Source organism: Tinamus guttatus, unplaced genomic scaffold (assembly GCF_059628265.1).
Source record: "Tinamus guttatus ecotype Peru unplaced genomic scaffold, ASM5962826v1 Tinamus_guttatus_pri_ptg000565l, whole genome shotgun sequence".
Classification (NCBI taxonomy): Eukaryota; Metazoa; Chordata; class Aves; order Tinamiformes; family Tinamidae; genus Tinamus; species Tinamus guttatus.
Window position 1 is genome coordinate 401,905 of NW_028289099.1, and position 23,119 is coordinate 425,023.

A 23,119-nucleotide genomic window follows, 5' to 3' on the forward strand; every position below is an offset into this window, starting at 1 on the left:
ATGTAAATGCAAACTGTGGCTTATCTTTATCATCTAAGGGTACCATAAAGAACATATCTTTGATATCTAGGGTGGCCATCCAGGGGTGTGCAGCTGATCGTATAGCCATGACAATCTCAGCTATGCTAGGGACTGCTGCTGTTAGTGGGCCGGTGTTATGATTAAGTTTTCGGTAACCAATTGTCATTCTCCACCTCCCATCCAGCTTCTTGACAGGCCACACCGGGGAGTTATACGGAGAATGTGTTCGGCCAATTATGCCTCGCTTTTCTAAGTCCACAATTACTTCAGTTATTCCCTTCTTCGCAGCTGCAGGCAAAGGGTACTGGGGAACATTGGTCACATGAGATGGGGGCAGGGCATGGGTTACTTCCAGCACTCCTACTGTTATGCTTTCCTGCTCCTTTCCTCCAAAATTCCAAACACTACCATTAGGCAGGTACCATCGTTTTCCTCTAAGTACATCGTATCCTAGACTGTTCCCAGGGTGTGAACTTAGTACCACATCCACAGCTGTCATCCTCTTTTCCCCAGGCAACCATAATTGTGTCCTAGCAAGTGGGCATTTTTCTTTAGCACCTGTTACTCCACTAATCACAATAAATTTTTGAGAGGGTTTAATTCCTAATGATTCTGCTTGCAACTTGTTCAGAACACTAATCTGTGCTCCAGTATCAATCAAAAATTCTAGACTAAGTTTTTTTGGACCAACAGGAATTGATATATAGGGTTCTTTGTTTTTGGACCATTGAAAAATATGTATCATGCGGGTCGGGCGGCCCGAATCCCAATCCGCATTGCTTAGTTTTTTGATATCCTAAACTCTTCACTTAGAGGCGCAAAGGGATTGTTTGTTCTGTCAGAGGCGGGGGCAGAGGGGGAGTTCTTGTCTTGTCTGCTTGGAGGAGGAGATTCAGTTGCTCTGCGTTCCAGGATTTCAACCAATTTTCTGATGCAGCTAGTGGATTGCCCCTGCAGCATAGCGCGGGGCACAACTAAAGCTAATGCTTGTCGCCATAAATCATTACGCAGAGGGCTGTTAATTTGATTTACTGATGCTGGCAGACCCTGAACGGGTTCCAGTTCATGTTTTGGGTATGGTCGACCCTCCAATTTTCTTGTGTGAAATACCTTCCCTGATTGTTCTGATAGAGGCTCAAGGTCCGACCATGCCATCTCTCGTCCATAACTCACCATGTAACAGCTCTGCCCAAGTAGGGATGTGTGCAGGGGGGGCGTGAAGGTTCTGATCATTATGCTGTTGGGCCCTAATGACCCTTTCCTTTAAATTTTGCATATATATCTTTGCTGTGTCAGGCAGACCCTTAATAAGGGGCCTTAGGTGGACTGGGTCTCCCGGAGCCATTAACGGAACATCAAAGCGTCCTCGGTCATACATTGCCTGAATACAAGCAGCTTTCTGCATTGCCTCTGATAAGCCAGACAGTCCCCTAACTTTGATTATTAGTGGCTCGCCTCTTTCTCTGGGGTCTATTCCCCCTGCCCAGTAAGCAACTCGAGCAGTAATAGATCGATTATCATCTGGGAACCCCTCATCTAGAAACACTCCTGGTCCCCAGAAGCCTAAAGATTCTTCTCTGTCTAACAATATTCTGTCGCCACCTGAAAGGGAAACTCTCCACAAGTATTCAGTTTCGGTTTCCCCAGGCTTTCTTGAAAATTTAGTCTGCAGTTCTCCTAATTCTGAACCTGAATAAGGAGTAGTCCGAACTGTGGTGCGGGGATTCCGACCTCGGGGTCCTTCAGATGTTTCGGTCTTTATCAGCGGCCAAACGGCCACTAATTCTGAGGATTCTTCTTGTATCTCTTCATCTGGCTCTTCCCATATGTCCCCGTCCCAGTCCTCAGGCTCAGTGTTAGTAATTAACTTTCTGATTTGCCGCATATTAGGGGGTCGGGGTGCCTGCATCAGCATTGTTTCAATTCGCTGCTCCAGCAACTGGGTACGTCTCTTTTCCTTCTCTAATTCATACTGCAAATGTTGAATTTCTGAATTCTTACTTTGATAATCTAATTTCAATTTCTGAAATATTTTATAGTCCTTCTGCGCCTGAATTAAGCAACCGCCCAGAATAGCACAAATAACACCCTTGCCTTTGCCGTCCTTAAACTTAGCATGGCATTCCTCCATTCTTTGCAAAACCTTTTCAGGATCTGACCAATTATCTCTGGCCCACTCTTCCCCACCTTCTGAGGGACCACATTTCTGTCTCCGTAGGAATTCCTTTATCGACATCCTGCCGACTACGCCAATTTTGTGTTGAAAATGTTGCAGTTTGAAAGCCGTAGTGGTAGTGGTGGTGGGGGGGGAAGGAGATATCAAAAAAAAGTATCGGATTCACAAACAGTCTGTGGACTGTAGGTCCGATCGCCTTCCTAGGAGCGAATCGAGTTCCCAAATAGCGTGATCCACTATAAGCTCGACCCTGGCAGTATCGGATTCACGAACAGTCCGTGGACCGTAGGTTCGATCGCCTTCCTAGGAGCGAATCGAGTTCCCAAATAGCGTGACCCACTATAAGCTCGACCCTGGCAGTATCGGATTCACGAACAGTCCGTGGACCGTAGGTCCGATCGCCTTCCTAGGAGCGAATCGAGTTCCCAAATAGTGTCACCAACTATAAGCTCGACCCTGGCAGTATCGGATTCACGAACAGTCTGTCAACTGTAGGTCCGATCGCCTCCCCCCAAACAAGTAGTCGAGTCCACAAACAGTATGATTTATTCAAATGCAACATTTACAAAGCAGGTTTCGGATGTCAGTACAGGAAATTCTCTACTAGAGCGTGGGGTTTTGGCTAGCTCTGATGTACAAATGTGCAATCATCACTCACCCCAGAAGATGGGAGAGGGCTCTCAGTCTCGAGTCTCCTCAGGCAGCATCCTGACGCAAGGGGAGGAAAGGGGGGATCAGCGCATCAACTGATCCAGAATTTATGATGGATTCTTCCCTCTCACTTCTTAGTCTCTTCAGGCAGCGTCCCAGCGCGAGGGGAGGGAAGGAGGATCAGCCTGTCGACTGACCCAGGAGTTAGGATGGTTTCTTCCCTCCAGACTTTTCATCCTTAGTTCACCTTTTATACTTTTCTTTACATTCAGGTGGAGCTTGAGTGACTAGAGTCATACTTAATATTGTTATTGATTGGTGAAAAAGTTTCTCGCTTTCATTTAAAGGTACAGTCAACCGAAAATCTAGAGCGCATGCTCAGTGAGGGGTGGTCGTACCTTGGAGGCTGGTAACTTTTGGGATGGAGGTATGGTTTTCACATTATAATGAGCAAAGTTCAAGCAAAGTTCATCATTTGCCACCTTTGCTGGCTCAGCACCGGACTTGTTATTGTATATCTCTCATTAGACAGCCACTGTGCAGCTTATCAGCAGCCCAGCACAGGGAGTGCAACAGAGTTTGGCCGCGGAGCCTTCACCCCGCTCCATCCTCCGTTACTCCCTTTTGCAGCTGCGAGGAGGGCAGATTGCGTTGCCTAGGGAACCGTGGAGGAGCAGAGTCCGTGCATTGTCGAGGGTCACTCTCGCACCAAGTGCCAGGGCCCTCCCCACAAGCCAGAGCAAACAACACCTCCACACAAAGTGAGGTCAACTCCCCTCTGCTGTTGTCTGCAGCAGAGCTTTATACCGGTGCAGGTGGGCATGCGCTAGGTAGCGGTGTTCTCATTGGCCAGCTACAGATTCCCAGCTGGTTAGTGCTCCTCCAGGTGCTTGGTCACTAGGCGTCAGTCCAGTTCCCCACGAACACCTTCTTCTCTTCTAGGTGAATCCCATTACTAAGGCCCCAACATCTCCCCCTCTTTTTTCCAAAAAACAAAAAAATAGCAATAAACATTGCAACATTTACAAAAAACAAATTAACATAGCTGTAAGCCTCAGCCTTTCCCCTCTTTTTACAAAAAACAAAAATTGGCAATATCATGCATCAAATATTACAAATAAAAACAAAGTAACATAGTTGCAAACACAAGCATGATCATTCTGGTCACACTTTTATGATAATGTTTCATTTTTAAATTCCCAAGACAAAAGAAAATGGTTCCAAAGGAATACACAATTTCATTTTGCTTACAACCACAGAAATTCTTCTTGGAAAGGTAATTGTGCTCTTCATTTCAGCAACAGGAGAAGGAAAAAATCTTGCCCTTTGGAGCTGGGGAGGATGGGGGTCCAAGTTAGTATGGTCAGACTGGATATGCTATCATTTTTAGTTTTCAACCGCTGGAAAGTTCTTCCAGTCACGGAGTCTGCCGCTCTTTTCAGTTCCAGACCTTGAGGAAGCTGTCCCACGATCCTGTTGCCACTGCCATTCCATCATCAGTCACACCTAAGCAACTGACACGGTTATCATGACCGGCAAGGACACCTGCTCTATCAGCTTTCAGTGTATCCCAGACATTGCAGTTGAAGTCGTCATAACCAGCTAGGAGGAGACGTAGCTGTCCCAGATTATAAGCTTGCCATCCTGGGAGGCACTGACTAGAAGCCTGGAATCAGTCCCCCAGTGCATTGCGTAAATTTTAGCCAAGTGTCCCCAGAGCATTCTTCTAGTACGCATTTGAATTCTCCCCACGGGGTCAATGTTGGCTGTGATCTGAGCCAAGGTGGCGTTAGCACATGCTTTCCTAGCATCCCTGATTTGGTTTTTCAGTTGCTCGGCCTCCTCAAGTAACTGGTCAAGCTCACTCATTTTCCCATGCTAAAGTTGCACTTCACTGCCACCTCTGAGAGGACCACAAATCTGCTCTTCCGTCCGCTGCTCATTACTCTGTCCGGTTCGTCCGCCCGCCCCGGCCTGCTCCCGGCGACACTGCAGCTTGGGGGGGCGGGAGAAGGAGAAGAGGGTGACGGTTGGGGCGGGGGGTCGCTGGCTCTCAGCTCCTCCCCAGGGGACCAGTGCACATCAATTCTAATATGTGCACGTCAGTCTCTAATCACTGTGGATTTTGCCACAGAGAGGTTGACTCCTGTGCTTCCGCGGGTTGCGGCGGAGAGTTCACAGAGGCAGCCATCATCTGGGGATACTTGTTCGCCGCGTCCCTCACAATGCTCCCGTTTCCCTGTATTGGCGTGCCGTTCTTGCGAAACCGTGATCGACACTCCGCTGCCTTATGCCCGAACCTTTGACATCTCGTACAGGTCCCATTAAATCCTCTCGGGGCCATACCTTCCATCCTGAATCTGTTAGGACACTTCCTCCTCATGTGTCCTAATCGACCACATAGGAAACATGTTCCATGAAATCTCTTGTCTCCCTTTCTAGACATTCTTTCTCCTTTAATTGCTGCGGCCAAAGCCGCACCATGTATTTTTGCCTTTTGTTCTTCCTCCATCATTGGCGCTCGGGCACAAGTCTCTATCATTTGGACAATTGAAGCTCCTGGTGGCAAAGTAGCTAATAGTTGCTTGCAAGTTTGGTTTGCGTTTTGAACTGCTAAATCTTTTGCCAATATTGCTTTCATTTCCGAAGGCACATTAGGTGCCATATCCAGGGCTTCCTTCAGCCGATCAACAAAGTTGAAAAAAGACTCATTCGGCTTTTGTATTATTTTGGTGTATGGTAACTGTGGCGTTCCTATTTGTGGTAGTGCAAGGAAAGTGGCTAGCGCTGCATTTTTTGATTGTTGTAGTATCCTAGGGTGGAGTGCTGCCTGGGCCTCGGTTGCCCGGTAACGCCCATTCCCCATCAGTTGATCAAGGGTGGCAACCCTTAATGGATCATCCATACTGCGATTTAGATTCTCCAATTGTTTTTCCTCTAATCTTTCCTGCCATTTTGCTAACCAAAGCATATAAGCGGTAGAGGAAAGCAGAAGCTCCATTATCGCTCTGCTATCTGCAGGCACCATATGGGAATATTTAAACAGAGCAGAGACCTGATTTCTCACCAACTTATCGTCGTGCCCATACTGCATTATTGTTTTTTGTAAGCCTTGAACCAGTTTCCAATCGAGAGGTTCCCACCTAGGGCCCTGGGCTCCCATTACTACAGGAGCTGCTAGTGGTGTTAATACAAATTCTCCTTGTAATTGAGCATTCTCTATGAGTCCTTTATACCGTGCTCCCGCATTAAATGTTGGATCAACAGGTGGCATTCCCTCATCATTACTTCCACCTGTAGTGGCTGGGAGCTCCGGCAACAATCCTTCTTCAGCTGGGTCACTTGCTCCAGCTGCTTTCTTTTGAATCTTAGGAGTATCATTTCGTGCCTCCCACTGCTCCAATTGTTTATCTACATTTTCCAATCCCTCCACTATAGCCCTATGGGCAGCCTTGTGTTGAAAATGTTGCAGTTTGAAAGCCGCAGTGGTAGTGGTGGTGGGGGGGGAAGGAGATATCAAAAAAAAGTATCGGATTCACAAACAGTCTGTGGACTGTAGGTCCGATCGCCTTCCTAAGAGCGAATCGAGTTCCCAAATAGCGTGATCCACTATAAGCTCGACCCTGGCAGTATCGGATTCACGAACAGTCCGTGGACCGTAGGTCCGATCGCCTTCCTAAGAGCGAATCGAGTTCCCAAATAGTGTCACCAACTATAAGCTCGACTCTGGCAGTATCGGATTCACGAACAGTCTGTCAACTGTAGGTCCGATCGCCTCCCCCCAAACAAGTAGTCGAGTTCACAAACAGTATGATTTATTCAAATGCAACATTTACAAAGCAGGTTTCGGATGTCAGTACAGGAAATTCTCTACTAGAGCGTGGGGTTTTTAGCTAGCCCTGATGTACAAATGTGCAATCATCACTCACCCCAGAAGATGGGAGAGGGCTCTCAGTCTCGAGTCTCCTCAGGCGGCATTCTGACGCAAGGGGACGAAAGGGGGATCAGCATGTCGACTGACCCAGGAGTTACGATGGTTTCTTCCCCCTCGCTTCTTAGTCTCCTCAGGCAGCGTCCCGACCTGAGGGGAGGGAAGGGGGCTCAGCCTGTTGACTGACCCAAGAGTTACGATGGTTTCTTCCCCTCCAGACTTTTCATCCTTAGTTCACCTTTTATACTTTTCTTTACATACAGGTGGAGCTTGAGTGACTAGAGTCATACTTAATATTGTTATTGATTGGTGAAAAAGTTTCTCGCTTTCATTTAAAGGTACAGTCAACCGAAAATCTAGAGCGCATGCTCAGTGAGGGGTGGTCGTACCTCAGAGGCGGGTAACTTTTGGGATGGAGGTATGGTTTTCACATTATAATGAGCAAAGTTCAAGCAAAGTTCATCATTTGCCACTTTTGCTGGCTCAGCACCGGACTTGTTATCGTATATCTCTCATTAGACAGCCACTGTGCGGCTTATCAGCAGCCCAGCACAGGGAGTGCAACAGAGTTTGGCCGCGGAGCCTTCACCCCGCTCCATCCTCCGTTACTCCCTTTTGCAGCTGCGAGGAGGGCAGATTGCGTTGCCCAGGGAACCGTGGAGGAGCAGAGTCCGTGCGTACCAACCATCCTGGAAGTGGCAACTGTGTAGCACCCCAAGCAGGCCTCTGTAATGCCAGAGCTGTGTTAGGCCCTAGTTTTCCTCTCAGATCCTGCTTTCAAACAATTCTTCCACAAACACTTCTTCCACACTATCCACCCCGTGACTATAGTCACTCAAGCTTCACATGAAGTTGTTTAGGTGTTAATATTACATGCCCTAAACATGATGCAGTTAAGCGAGTGATTGCACATTGGTACATTAGATGGGGGAAGTTACAGAAAAGCCAGGGAGTCTAGTTCTACAAATATATATATATACAGAAAATATTGCAGTTACAATAGTAAGTAATGCTTATAACAAACTTTGTATCCACCCCGTGACTCCAGTTAGCATTGTATATTGAAATTTAGTCTCAAATTAGAGTCTTAGTACTTGGGACATCAATTGGGTCATCCACCTGTAAAGGGGTATAAGCGGTGAACTGAATCATCTTTACGTTAATAGCTTTCATTATAGTAGATTTTACACAGGATATTGTTATACTTAGGATAATTATCATCACAATGAACATCACCACATATTCTATCAAACTTTGGATCCAACGAGTGACACCAAAGCCAAACCAACTAAACACCTTCGCCAGCCAGGTAGTGTTCATTGATTCCCGGAGTTCATGGGTGTCTTTCGCCACCTGTCGTATCTTCTCTAATTGGATACCAAGGTCCTGTGTAACATTAGGGATATAAATGCAGCAGTCGGTACTGGAGAGGTTTAGGTAGCCATAAAGTCCATTTTGGTGTAACAGCATCAAGTACAGTGCCTTCCGGTTCTGAAGAGTCTTGTTTTTTGATGTGGCTTGTAATTGACGATTGACTAGTATCAGTGGCATTAGCTAATTTTTCTACTCGATAGGCTAGCTTACTTAACCATAATCACATTTGCAAGACCAAATCCAAAAAAAAAAAAAAAAAAAAAAAAACAGTCCTTCCATCTAAGACAGATCCTGGGAAGAGCCTGAAAACTAAACTTTGGTTTCTTCTTTCTTATGTTCCACAGAGCCCTTTTTTTTTTTTTCTCTTTGATGCCAATACATCTCCTCCCCAAACATCTTTTAACATGCACATACCTTCTCCAACATTCTGTAACACATCTAACCATACCTGTGCTAAATATTTAGCCCTCCTTTATTATTTACTGTGTGCAAACTGGAGCTCCCAGGACCCAGGTCATGATGGGAAGACTCTGGTTTCTTCTCAGTCCTGCCATCCCTCTACATGTCCTGACAGTTCTATTTTTACTGGTTTTGCTTGAGCCATTCAGTGGGGTCAGAGAAGAGCCCTGCTCCACATGGGGCACAATGTTGGGAGGCCCAAGATACACTGGCGTTCAGGTAATCCAGCCCATAAGGTGGTATACATATTGCCATCACTGCAGGCCCAGATCAAACCAGCCAGAGCATCACCAGAAGCTATATGGCAATCATTACGAAGCACAAAGTCTTCACTTACTGAGTTATATTTTATGCTGTGATTATGGCACAGACAGCCCATTTTTAGGGAAATGTAAACTGGCCAATAGTGTCTGACCCAATTGTGTTGTTCCCAATTGGAGCAATTTATCACATTTTGGCAATACCACAATGCTGGCTTGTTTGATACTGAGCCAAAAGAAAATCCTGGGCCAAATGGTACTACAGATTTGGGTAGAGGCAAGCAAGCGGTAATACTAGATTCATTGAGAGCAGTTGCAAACCCCTTTATTAAAGTTTAGGGCTAAGTTATTGTTGCCTGACATTGGCAATCGACTCCGTCTGCCGAGGCGGCCAGGCACGTCCAACCCGTGCCTGGGCCAAAGAGCACAGACACCAATATGAGGATGCTGCAAATGGCGTTTAATATACGCAGGCTGGATCTTATAAAGGTAGCAAAGGCGGAAGCATGCCTATATAGCCAATAAGCGTTGCTCTTTACCTAATATGGCATATGCCTTAGTTCCCTATTCTTCCCGTACATCGCGAGATCTTCCGAGCGCCGTACCCTACATCTCCCCCCCCCCATGTTAATCTAAATATCCTAAATATCACTACTTTGAACAAACTGCTAATAGCGTACATTGTGACTGCCTTGTTTCTGTGAGCGTCGTAGCTGATGCAATACATAGTGGATTATACATGACAAAATAGGCATGCCGCAAAAGACACCAATCAATACCATAATGATAATCAACCCAAGCTTCCACAATCAATTCAATTGAGCCAGGATAGTAATCATGTCCAGATACTGTTGCCTATGTTCTCAAGCCATCTCCAGTTTCCTGGGTTACATCTTATCACCTGTAGCAGATCTGATCCTACGTTTTGAATGGCCTCCGACCTCTTGTCGATCTTCTCGTAGTCTTTTGTGGTCAGGCAACAAAATTTTGGTTTTTGAATGTTCTGGACCGGCCTCCCCCCACCTGGAGAATCTCGAAGATTACGTTGATGGCCTCGTGATGTGCTTTGAGTATCTTGTTGACATCCCTAAAATCTGCCGCTATCTTTAAATGAAAGCGAGAAACTTTGCCACCAATCAACAACAAGGTTAAGTATGACTTTAGTCACTCAAGCTCCACCTGAATGTAAAGAAAAGTATAAAAGGTGAACTAAGGATGAAAAGTCTGGAGGGAAGAATTCATCGTAACTCCTGGGTCAGTTGAGAGGCTGAGCCCCCTTCCCTCCCCTTGCGCCGGGACACTGCCTGAGGAGACTCGAGACTGGACGTCTTCTCCCATTTTCTGGGGTGAGTGATGATTGCATATTTGTACATCAGAGCTAGCTAAAAACCCCATGCTCTAGTAGAGAATTTCCCGTACTAACATCCGAAACCTGCTTTGTAAATGCTGCACTTGAATAAATCACACTGTTTGTGAACTCGACTATTTGTTTGGGGGGGGCAATCGGACTTTTTTTTTTTTTTTTTTTTATACCTCCTTCCCCCCCACCACCATTACCACTACGGCTTTCAAACTGCAACATTTTCAATACAGGTTGAGATCAGGACTTTCCCCTTTTTTCCACCCCGGTGGGGAGGCAATAATGGGATGCGCCTCTCGCCCATTGTCGGGCCTAGGATTCTGTGTTTCCTGGTCGACTCCATACAACCTGTATCAGCAGGATAATGCAAAGAGACCCTTTCCTCGTCTTGCCATGTCGATTGTTTGTTTTGCTGTTTCTCCAATATTTCCTTTTCAACTGGACAAGGTGCTTTCTTAGTAGGTCGGGGTCCAGTCGAATCCTCCATCACTGAGGTGTATGGGTTGTGGGGGTCGTCCCACCAGCTGTTCCTGTAGGGGTAAGCTCATAGTTGCCATGGGTTTTGAGGTTCGGTCTTATCCACCTTGCGGGTACCCATTTCACTACCTCCTGCTGTCTTACGGCCGTGTAGCCCCTTCCCTGGGTTACCAAGTTCCACCCAGACTCCCATATCCCTTTCTCTGGGAACCTGACCAGAACTGGGGGCCCATCCTCTATAGCTGCGACCGCCCAATGCTTATCCACTGGTGCCTTGTTCTCATTTCCACGAATGAAATGATTCAGCGAATATAGCGCTCGCATCAAAATTTCTGGTTGCTTCATACTGGGAATTCTTTGGGTATGACCTTCCCCCTCCCCAAGGATCTTGATTTTTTGTTTGAGGGTTTGATTTGCTCTCTCTACAATTGCCTGTCCTTGGCTATTATGAGGAATTCCGTGCTGCAGTTGAATTCCCCATTTGTCAGCCCAGTCTTGCGTAGATTGGGCTGTGAAGCAGGAGCCGTTATCTGTTTTGATTATTCGCGGAACGCCTAACCATGCTATAGCCGTTATCCAATGCTGGTGAGCTGCACGCGCAGTAACCCTCTGGTGTTGTGTGGCTATGATCAGTCCACTGCATGTATCCACTGTAACTGCTAACCAGGGTCGTGGTCTGAATAAAGGGCATAATGTGAAGTCTGACTGCCAGATTTGATTTGCCTTTAGGCCACGGGGATTCACCCCAGCACCCCATAGAGTCGATCGTTGGCAATACGGGCAAGTGGCTACCACATCCCTGGCTGATGCAAGGGGAATGTTGCAATGCTTTGCGAGGGCTCTCGCTCCTATGTGGAGGTGCTCGTGTATAGCACGAGCTTGTGTTATTGTCCATACACCCTTGGCTGCTGCATCAGCTTTATTGTTGCCTTCCTGATAATATCCCTGTATACTGGCATGACTTCTCACATGGACTATGGAGGCTGTGGTGCTGCGCTGTTGCAGCGCCTCCTCCAGCATGATGGCTATTGGCGTGCCCGCCCATACATTCTCCTGTGTGCACTGATATGATGTATTGAGTAGGCTATATGGATTCAGGTCTGTCCAGTTGCTTTGAGGAATACCTAACACCAGTGCATCAATTGATCCGCTGTCCCACAAAGCCAACAACTCTTAATTTGGGTATAATTAACAATACGCCTAAGAAGCATAACATATCCATTAGTGTTAAAAGTAGCATCAGCTTCTATAATAGCGTTAAAAGTAATATTACCTCCTAAAAGCCACAATATACAGCTAATAGTAACACTTCTTCCTCCCATGTTGTTCTTCTGCAGGCTCACACTTTCCACAGCTAGGGTACCAGCTGCCTGCCTGCTACGTTTGATGTATGCGAGTTTGCTTCCAGCCAAGGTCTCGCCCATTTTTGCTGGCACCCATCTGGTTCCAGTATCTGTAACGACACAAGCATACCCTTTTCCCCAGGTTATTAAGCCCAAGGGTCCCATCCAGTTTCCCGTGTTCCAGTCTCTCAGCATCACCTTACACGGACCCGACTTTACTTCTGTCAGGCCTCCCTTTAGCCCAGCCCTGTGTTTGACCATCAGAGGGACTAGGCTATCCTGGGGCAATCTCAAAATTTTAAAACATATTCTGCTCTTGCCAATTTTTCGTTTTTCGTAGCTGGCGTTTCAGCGTTTGGTTCATATGTTCCACTATGTCATGGTCCTCAGGATGTAATAGTATGGTGAAAAAACAATCTTTTAAATCGATTGTTAAGATGTCCAAATCATTTTGAAAGGTTCTCAATTTCCATTTCTATTTATGTTTGCATAGCTTCAATTTGGTTTCCTCCCCAGAAATTGCTTGGGATTTCTGTATATTAAGGAGGCCCCCGCTCCAGTAGCATTGAGGCTTTTACAATTTGTAAGGACTGTTGCAGGTCCTTCCGTGTCAGTTGCACTGGAGCTTGGCCGTCGCTTCATTCTTGTTTCCCATGCTGAAGTACTTCCCTAGTCTCTTTCCAAGGATACAAGTCAGAGTACGGCTCCCAGTCCTCCATCGGTGGGGTGGGTGGGCGGGGGAGGTGGGGGGGGACGCCGTAGTCTGAGTTATTCCTGACTTTCCCACTTTCAAATTCTGGACTTTCTTGTTGTGCTTATTTAGCCCTCTCTGCTGATATATATATTACACAATAAAGATCTAAAAACCACAGATACAAACAGCACAAACACAATTTCCATCCAGTGGCACGACCTCACGTAGCTGTGCACTCCACTAGTGAGTTCCACTGTCTCAATTGCCTAATCCCATCCTCGCTGCCAATTAGGTTGCGAATGGGTTTGGGATTCGGCAATAATCACACAGAACAAAGTGGTTACGGCTATTCAGGTGAAAGCACGTTAAAGAAGCAAAGTATGCCTAATTACTCGTGAGGTAATACTTGTCGGCAGGACACTGAGACTGAACATTCTCTCAAGTTGGCAGATTAGAGGGTTGCTGACAGGTTCCCAACTCGGTGGGCGTCCCCGCAGAGACAACGTGGGTCTCAGTGTTAGGAGTCTCACCCCTCCTTTCTCTCTGCACTCTCTGTTTATGCCCGGTGCATCCTGCCATGTAGGGCCAGTACGTGCCAGCAGGCAGACCAGGGGGCGGACAAACTCCGCCTTCAGTCACATAATCTTCCCTCCTGGGTGCGCAGGTGCGCATGTCAGTAAATTGTCCCAGTTGTCAGTCTGAGGGTCCTGCCTTTCTCATCTCCCTCCCTCTCGGGTGTTTGACCTTCAAACTAATTTAGAGGATGTTTGCAGTTAAGTTGGCTACAAGCCCGGTCGAGCAGCCGCCTTCAGCTGCTTTTGGAGGAGGTCGGCTCTGAGCCTGGCTGGGCAGCCGCCTCCGCACTCCTTATCGCTCAGCCTGGGCAGGCAAACATCTTCTTTCTCAGGGTCTTGGATTCTATTTTGCACAATAGTTTTATGACTCTACAGATCATACAAATTTCCACCTTTCAACCATACCTCGTGTCGGCATCAATATACAAAGGATACAACACATAATAGAGATGAACATAGCAAATAGAAATAATAGCCCTAATAACGGTTTCTGTCCTCACTTAAAGCATTACAGTTCTTCAACCCCCACTTTTAAAGACAGATCAAATTCCTCTGCACCTCCCTCCTGGCTTTCATCAAGCCCTCAGCAACATAAGTTTCCTTGATCTCATTCGCCTTCTCTTCCCCAGCCCCCCTTTCTCCTTTTTTCAAGGCGATCTAACAAGCGGAAGCGGGGGCACAGACAGTGTAGGCGCCGCAGGTGCAGGCACAGAGGCAGGCACGGGCGGGGGGGGGTTAGCGATGGATCTCCAAACACCAGCGGTTTTCAGTGGCGTGGCGGTCCCGGTCCTGAAGTGCTTGCAAAGGCTGCCGTGGCTCCGATGGCCACTCTGCTTTTGGCTTTCACATCAGGTTTGAATACTAGGTGGGGCTCGGCTTTGAACCCATTCTCTCTGCACCAGATCGAAAGCTTGCAGAGGGTCTGTTCATCAGCCTCTGTCTGCACTCCCACTGCTTCGCTCTTTCCGAGCGCCTCCCGTGCTGCCCTCCAAGTCTCCCTCTCCTCCCTTGCTCTCTGGAGGACCTGCCGTATCACTCCCCATGTCTTTAGATCTTTCGCACTCCCTTTAGACATACCATATTCCGTTAACGCGGTGGTACATCTCTGCCAGTGCTGGGGGAATAAAACTTCCCCGGCACTGTTAACCGCCCCTTCTTCAAGGAGCCGCTCGGCAGCTCTTAACTGCGTTCGATTTCATAGAAATCCCCATTCACGAGCACACGATAATACGACCTTGATTATCCCTTCCATGATCCGGATCCCTCGACCGCCTGCGGTCCGCCGCCTCGGAGTATCACGTCGGGGTCACCACTTGTTGCCTGACATTGGCAATCGACTCCGTCTGCCGAGGCGGCCAGGCACATCCAACCCGTGCCTGGGCCAAAGAGCACAGACACCAATATGAGGATGCTGCAAATGGCGTTTAATATACGCAGGCTGGATCTTATAAAGGTAGCAAAGGCGGAAGCATGCCTATATAGCCAATAAGCGTTGCTCTTTACCTAATATGGCATATGCCTTAGTTCCCTATTCTTCCCGTACATCGCGAGATCTTCCGAGCGCCGTACCCTACAGTTATCCTTCAAACCATGGGTGGCAGAGTCAGGGGCGGATAAGGTTTGTGCGTTGTCACTATGAGTATCTCCTTGATTCCAGTGCACTAAACATACCAAGCCAAAGCATATCTTCCCAACGCAAGTTGGAAATATCATATTTGCTAATCCTAACTACAGCTCTATAACCCTATTACAAATATCTGATTTACAAATATCAAAACAACACTATGCATGAAACTAACAATCCTGATGGATACTCAAGATAGGAGAGTCCTTGGTTCCAGGTACAATTGTCCAGCATTCCGGGTTTTTCACATCCTGGAAAACAAAAGGAAGAATGCTCGGTCTCTGCCTTGACCGGCATAAATTGGATTGTTATTGATTTTGCAAGCATAAACAAGCAATTATATTTGGTCAGAAGTCGGGAATGATCCACCGACTGCTTATGCGGTGTGTCTTCCCACTAGCATCAGTGGCTTCCCAGGCACATAGTCCTCGAGGTTTAGCCAAAATTAAAGGAACAACCCCAATAGAGGGCAATTTTGCCATCACGGGGTGTCCCACCTGCATTTGAATAGGTGTATGCTTTTGTGACTCTGAGGGCTCTGATAAGGTGGGAGCAGGTGGTCCTGTGGGACAGAAAGCTTGTATTTTGGGGCTTCCATAAGTTCCCCATCTGTTATTTACTGTGTAGACTGCTTGGGATAGCCGCAGATCCCAGTTAGGCTGTGACACTTTTGCATGTTTCTTAATCATGCCATTGACTCTTTCCACTATACCATTAGCTTGGGGATAATAGGGAGTGTGAAACACCCATTTTATTCCTTCTTGTTTTGCCCAATCTTGCACTACAGTAGCAGTGAAGTGACTGCCATTATCACTTTGTAGGCACTCTGGTGCTGGGAGGCTACTAAACCAGTCCTGCAGGATTTTCACAGTATTCTCACCAGTGGCTGCACTTACTGCCGTGGCCATGGTTAGTCTGGATACTACTTCCACGCCTACCAGGATGTATTTTCGACCACGAGCACGTCTTAATGGTCCTACATAATCGATTTGCCACGTGCTCCATAAGACTTTGTTTCTTTGAATGTGCTGAGGGGGAGCTTGATTAGGATGATTCATTTTCAGTCGGAGTTGGCATTGAGGGCAAGCTGATATGATTTCACTAACTAATGCTACTGACACAGGCCATCCCCGTGCCACACATTCGTGATATAGATCATTTTTCCCCGAATGTCCCCTTTTTACATGCAACCATTCGATTAGCCTTTGCCACTCATCTCCTTCAGCAGCTACTGTTTGCACTTGCGCTAACCTATCGACTTCCTCATTCCACTTAGTTGCGGGTGCACTAGTTTTTGCATGTGCCTTTACCCATCCTATTTCTAAAGGTCGGTGTCTGCTTACTTCCAAAAGTCTCTGCCAGTCACTTGTCCTCCACACTGGTACACGATTTACCTCCCAATTATTTGCTTCCCATTGACATATCCATTCTGTTGCTCCCTTAAATGTGGCATAGGAATCAGTATAAATTACCTCAGCTCCATTTTCCACAGCTAACAGCAGGGCTCGGAGTTCCCTGACCTGGGCGCTACCGTCACCCTCCTCAGTTACCGACCGTCCTGAGCTTATTTCCAGGGCTGCTGCCTTATAATTCCACCCCGTGCTTGTTTTTCGGGCAGAGGCATCAGTAAACCACACTCCATCCTTTTTAGAGGATACAGTGAATTCTGGAGCTACCTTAATAGGTGAAGGCTTATAAGGAAGACATAATGTTGTAATGTCTGAGCTTACTGGCTGTTGTAATTTGGAGGTCTTAGTTGGTCCTTCTTTTAGTGCTAGCAAGTGGCTTATTCCTTCTAGATAAGCATACCATTTGTGGATCGTTCCCTTCTGTGCGACACCTTCAGGAGGGGGGCGCCTTTAAGCATAGGGCTTAACAATGGAAAAGGCCCCTGAACGATGATATCCTGTGAGGTTCGTAGTTTTTCTGCCTCTTTCACTGCACGAACTAAGGAGAGAAGTCCCTTTTCCCACTCAGAATAACGCTGCTCTGTCTCTTTAAAGGAGGTAGACGAGAAAAGCAGGGGTCGCGAAGGACCTGAAGCTCCTTTTTGAAAGATGCCGCAATAGGAGGCATGTTCAGAGAAACCCCATTCAGCCCGAAAAGGGTCCACTGGATTTAGGGGGCCTAGCCTCTGATTGATAACTAATTCATCCTTTAGGGTTTTAACAGCTTCTGCATGGATCGGAGTCCAATCCCACGGTTTGTTCTTTCTCAGCAAATCATACAGAGGACGGGCAATTACAGAGAACCCAGGAACATGTTTCCTCCAATATCCTAATGTTCCCATTAGTTGATGTAGTTCCTTCTTGTTTTGGGGTAGGCGTCCCTTTTCAATCTCTATTAATGTATCATCAGGCACAGCTACAGCTCCTGATACCCACAAAGCCCCCAGGAATTTAACTTCTTGTGCTGGACCTTGACATTTGGATGGTGGTACCTCCATGTCATGGTCTGTTAATAGTTGCCAAACAGTTTGAGCAGTTTCTCGTACACATTCTTTGTTGTTTCCACCTATTAGTATATCATCTATATATTGATAAATGCATATTTCAGGGGGTTTCTTTACTGTGGCTAGAAGCTTTGCGAGCGCATTATGTGCAATAGTGGGTGAGTGTTTATATCCCTGTGGCAATCGATTAAAGGTGTATTGTACACCATCCCATGTAAATGCAAACTGTGGCTTATCTTTATCTTCTAAGGGTACCATAAAGAACATATCTTTGATATCTAGGGTGGCCATCCAGGGGTGTGCAGCTGATCGTATAGCCATGACAATCATCTCAGCTATGCTAGGGACTGCCGCTGTTAGTGGGCCGGTGTTATGATTAAGTTTTCGGTAATCAATTGTCATTCTCCACTTGCCATCTGGCGTCTTGACAGGCCACACCGGGGAGTTATATGGAGAATGGGTTCGGCCAATTATGCCTCGCTTTTCTAAGTCCACAATTACTTCAGTTATTCCCTTCTTTGCAGCTGCAGGGAAAGGGTACTGGGGAACATTGGTCACATGAGATGGGGGCAGGGCATGGGTTACTTCCAGCGCTCCTACCGTTAGGCTTTCCTGCTCCTTTCCTCCAAAATTCCAAACACTACCATTAGGCAGGTACCATCGTTTTCCTCTAAGTACATCGTATCCTAGAATGTTCCCAGGGTGTGAACTTAGTACCACATCCACAGCTGTCATCCTCTTTTCCCCAGGCAACCATAATTGTGTCCTAGAAAGTGGGCATTTTTCTTTAGCACCTGTTACTCCACTAATCACAATAAATTTTTGAGAGGGTTTAATTCCTAATGATTCTGCTTGCAACTTGTTCAGAACACTAATCTGTGCTCCAGTATCAATCAAAAATTCTAGACTAAGTTTTTTTGGACCAACAGGAATTGATATATAGGATTCTTTGTTTTTGGACCATTGAAAAATATGTATCATGCGGGTTGGGCAGCCCGAATCCCAATCCGCATTGCTTAGTTTTTTTGATCTCCTAAACTCTTCACTTAGAGGCGCAAAGGGATTGTTTGTTCTGTCAGAGGCGGGGGGAGAGGGGGAGTTCTTGTCTTGTCTGCTTGGAGGAGGAGATTCAGTTGCTCTGCGTTCCAGGATTTCAACCAATTTTCTGATGCAGCTAGTGGATTGCCCCTGCAGCATAGCGCGGGGCACAACTAAAGCTAATGCTTGTCGCCATAAATCATTGCGCAGAGTGCTGTTAATTTGATTTACTGATGCTGGCAGACCCTGAAAGGGTTCCAGTTCATGTTTCGGGTATGGTCGACCCTCCAATTTTCTTGTGTGAAATACCTTCCTAGCTCTCCCTGATTGTTCTGACAGAGGCTCAGGGTCTGACCATGCCATCTCTCGTCCATAACTCACCATGTCATGTAACAGCTCTGCCCAAGTAGGGACGTGTGCAGGGGGGGCATGAAGGTTCTGATCATTATGCTGTCGGGCCCTAATGACCCTTTCCTTTAAATTTTGCATATATATCTTTGCTGTGTCAGGCAGACCCTTAATAAGGGGCCTTAGGTGGACTGGGTCTACCGGAGCCATTAACGGAACATCAAAGCGTCCTCGGTCATACATTGCCTGAATACAAGCAGCTTTCTGCACTGCCTCTGATAAGCCAGACAGCCCCCTAACTTTGATTATTAGTGGCTCGTCTCTTTCTCTGGGGTCTATTCCCCCTGCCCAGTAAGCAACTCGAGCAGTAATAGATCGATTATCATCTGGGAACCCCTCATCTAGAAACACTCCTGGTCCCCAGAAGCCTAAAGATTCTTCTCTGTCTAACAATATTCTGTCGCCACCTGAAAGGGAAACTCTCCACAAGTATTCAGTTTCGGTTTCCGCAGGCTTTCTTGAAAATTTAGTCTGCAGTTCTCCTAATTCTGAACCTGAATAAGGAGTAGTCCGAACTGTGGTGCGGGGATTCCGACCTCGGGGACCTTCAGATGTTTCGGTCTTTATCAGCGGCCGAACAGCCACTAATTCTGAGGATTCTTCTTGTATCTCTTTATCTGGATCTCCCCATATGTCCCCGTCCCAGTCCTCAGGCTCAGTGTTAGTAATTAACTTTCTGATTTGCCGCATATTAGGGGGTCGGGGTGCCTGCATCAGCATTGTTTCAATTCGCTGCTCCAGTAACTGGGTACGTCTCTTTTCCTTCTCTAATTCATACTGCAAATGTTGAATTTCTGAATTCTTACTTTGATAATCTAATTTCAATTTCTGAAATATTTTATAGTCCTTCTGCGCCTGAATTAAGCAACCGCCCAGAATAGCACAAATAACACCCTTGCCTTTGCCGTCCTTAAACTTAGCATGGCATTCCTCCATTCTTTGCAAAACCTTTTCAGGATCTGACCAATTATCTCTGGCCCACTCTTCCCCACCTTCTGAGGGACCACATTTCTGTCTCCGTAGGAATTCCTTTATCGACATCCTGCCGACTACGCCAATTTTGTGTTGAAAATGTTGCAGTTTGAAAGCCGTAGTGGTAGTGGTGGTGGGGGGGGAAGGAGATATCAAAAAAAAGTATCGGATTCACAAACAGTCTGTGGACTGTAGGTCCGATCGCCTTCCTAGGAGCGAATCGAGTTCCCAAATAGCGTGATCCACTATAAGCTCGACCCTGGCAGTATCGGATTCACGAACAGTCCGTGGACCGTAGGTCCGATCGCCTTCCTAAGAGCGAATCGAGTTCCCAAATAGTGTCACCAACTATAAGCTCGACTCTGGCAGTATCGGATTCACGAACAGTCTGTCAACTGTAGGTCCGATCGCCTCCCCCCAAACAAGTAGTCGAGTTCACAAACAGTATGATTTATTCAAATGCAACATTTACAAAGCAGGTTTCGGATGTCAGTACAGGAAATTCTCTACTAGAGCGTGGGGTTTTTAGCTAGCCCTGATGTACAAATGTGCAATCATCACTCACCCCAGAAGATGGGAGAGGGCTCTCAGTCTCGAGTCTCCTCAGGCGGCATTCTGACGCAAGGGGACGAAAGGGGGATCAGCATGGCGACTGACCCAGGAGTTACGATGGTTTCTTCCCCCTCGCTTCTTAGTCTCCTCAGGCAGCGTCCCGACCTGAGGGGAGGGAAGGGGGCTCAGCCTGTTGACTGACCCAAGAGTTACGATGGTTTCTTCCCCTCCAGACTTTTCATCCTTAGTTCACCTTTTATACTTTTCTTTACATACAGGTGGAGCTTGAGTGACTAGAGTCATACTTAATATTGTTATTGATTGGTGAAAAAGTTTCTCGCTTTCATTTAAAGGTACAGTCAACCGAAAATCTAGAGCGCATGCTCAGTGAGGGGTGGTCGTACCTCAGAGGCGGGTAACTTTTGGGATGGAGGTATGGTTTTCACATTATAATGAGCAAAGTTCAAGCAAAGTTCATCATTTGCCACTTTTGCTGGCTCAGCACCGGACTTGTTATCGTATATCTCTCATTAGACAGCCACTGTGCGGCTTATCAGCAGCCCAGCACAGGGAGTGCAACAGAGTTTGGCCGCGGAGCCTTCACCCCGCTCCATCCTCCGTTACTCCCTTTTGCAGCTGCGAGGAGGGCAGATTGCGTTGCCCAGGGAACCGTGGAGGAGCAGAGTCCGTGCGTACCAACCATCCTGGAAGTGGCAACTGTGTAGCACCCCAAGCAGGCCTCTGTAATGCCAGAGCTGTGTTAGGCCCTAGTTTTCCTCTCAGATCCTGCTTTCCAACAATTCTTCCACAAACACTTCTTCCACAAGCCTTATATGCTGCCTTCACATCTCTGGCCTTGGACCCGCAGTCTAATCGCCACATTTGTTCTAATAACTCTGTCATCCTCTCTGCCTGTCCCCGAAGTTCTTGTCGCGTTTTTTGAACCACGGCATTATCATCGTCCAATCCATCTGGGATCCGTACTTTAATTGGGTCCACTTCCATTTTGGGCGCTGTGGGGGTTGGTCGCTTTTCCCCCTCCCATTCGGGCGCTGTGGGAGGTGGTCGCTTTTCCCATTCGGGTGCTGTGGGAGGTGGTCGCTCCTCCCCCTCCCACGGGGGGAGATACTCATCCACTCCCCCCCACACTTCTCGTTCGGCCAAAGTTACCGGACACGCCTGTTTAGGTGAGGTTACCTTTTTCTTATTATCTATTTTCTCACACTGATTTGGCTCAGTATTGTTAGTACACTCAGAACTTTCAGACCCATTTTCCTCTTCTTCTCCATGGAGCGCTTCCCAGAAAGCAATAGCGACTAACCGCTCAAACATAGGCCATATGAGACGATATGTTTTTGTGAGGCGCCACGCTTCCTCTGAGCCTAATTGTACACCGTCCCATAGTTCTTTTCCTACTCGCTCCCATGATTCAAATTTATATGCTTGGGAAGCTTCTTCTATGATTTTTCTCTTCTTACAAAATAGCAATAAATCGGTTAACTCAGTTTTTGAGACCTCAATCTTAGTTTTTTGAGCAAGCCTTACGAAGCGTTCAACAGTATCATGTTCCATTGCTGTTGCAGCAACTTCCACTCTAGATGCGGCAATTCCCATTCTGACTCACCAGGTCGTGGTCACAGTCCGCTTTTCTCCAGTAAGATCCCTCGCGTTCTCGCACGATCACGTCGCCCACGATCACGTCGGGGTCACCAGATGTCGAGGGTCACTCTCGCACCAAGTGCCAGGGCCCTCCCCACAAGCCAGAGCAAACAACACCTCCACACAAAGTGAGGTCAACTCCCCTCTGCTGTTGTCTGCAGCAGAGCTTTATACCGGTGCAGGTGGGCATGCGCTAGGGAGCGGCGTTCTCATTGGCCAGCTACAGATTCCCAGCTGGTTAGTGCTCCTCCAGGTGCTTGGTCACTAGGCGTCAGTCCAGTTCCCCACGAACACCTTCTTCTCTTCTAGGTGAATCCCATTACTAAGGCCCCAACAGTGCATACCAACCATCCTGGAAGTGGCAACTGTGTAGCACCCCAAGCAGGCCTCTGTAATGCCAGAGCTGTGTTAGGCCCTAGTTTTCCTCTCAGTTCCTGCTTTCAAACAATTCTTCCACAAACACTTCTTCCACACTTCTTCAAATCTGGGTCTATAGGATAGTCCTACACTATTTCACTGTAATATCTTCTTCGAGATCTGAAAGCAGTTTTTTCTTAAAAGATATATCCTCAGAGGAATAGATTTATTTGGCCTTTGCAAATCATGGAAGAGCTTGTGTGGGCACAAATAAGTGTTTCACTGGACCCTGAAGATTAAAATGAAGAAAGTAAACATTCAAATCCTGTTGCTTTCTATTTGACTGACAAGTCTTGACAGAATTTACGATCATCTCTGTTATATGTTTAAAACCTTGTTATAGGCTAATGATGCTTGGTACCCCAAATGACATAGACTTTTATTCTTTTGAAAATTAAGAAATAAAGAACAAAATGTAGCTGTAGTAAGATGAATGATAAAAAGTGATTTTATAAAGTAACATATTCGAATGTTGAAATGAACAAACTCAAGAACCAAGTTGATTTTTTTCTTAATGTTTTCTTGTCAATTAAATATGAAGTAGAACTATACAAATTCTCACTTCAGTAATCTGCAAAGTAGCAGTTCTTTCCAAGGAACTTTGAAAACTTAGGGTATTACAACTTAGGGCTGTGATAAATGGTGCCGTGTCTAGTTGAAGGACTGTGGCCAGTGG

At 46.8% G+C, this 23,119-nt stretch overlaps 1 protein-coding gene across 1 annotated transcript; it reads right to left on the reverse strand.

Annotated features, from left to right (window-relative positions):
• Nucleotides 1-17,999: 17,999 nt before the first annotated feature.
• Nucleotides 18,000-19,533, reverse strand: LOC148592540 (uncharacterized). The gene is made up of 2 exons (XM_088534542.1): nt 18,817-19,533; nt 18,000-18,083 (listed from the first exon to the last, which is right to left on the reverse strand). Exons 1-2 carry the CDS (start codon nt 19,531-19,533, stop codon nt 18,000-18,002), a joined length of 801 nt encoding a protein of 266 aa, XP_088390668.1.
• Nucleotides 19,534-23,119: the final 3,586 nt, after the last annotated feature.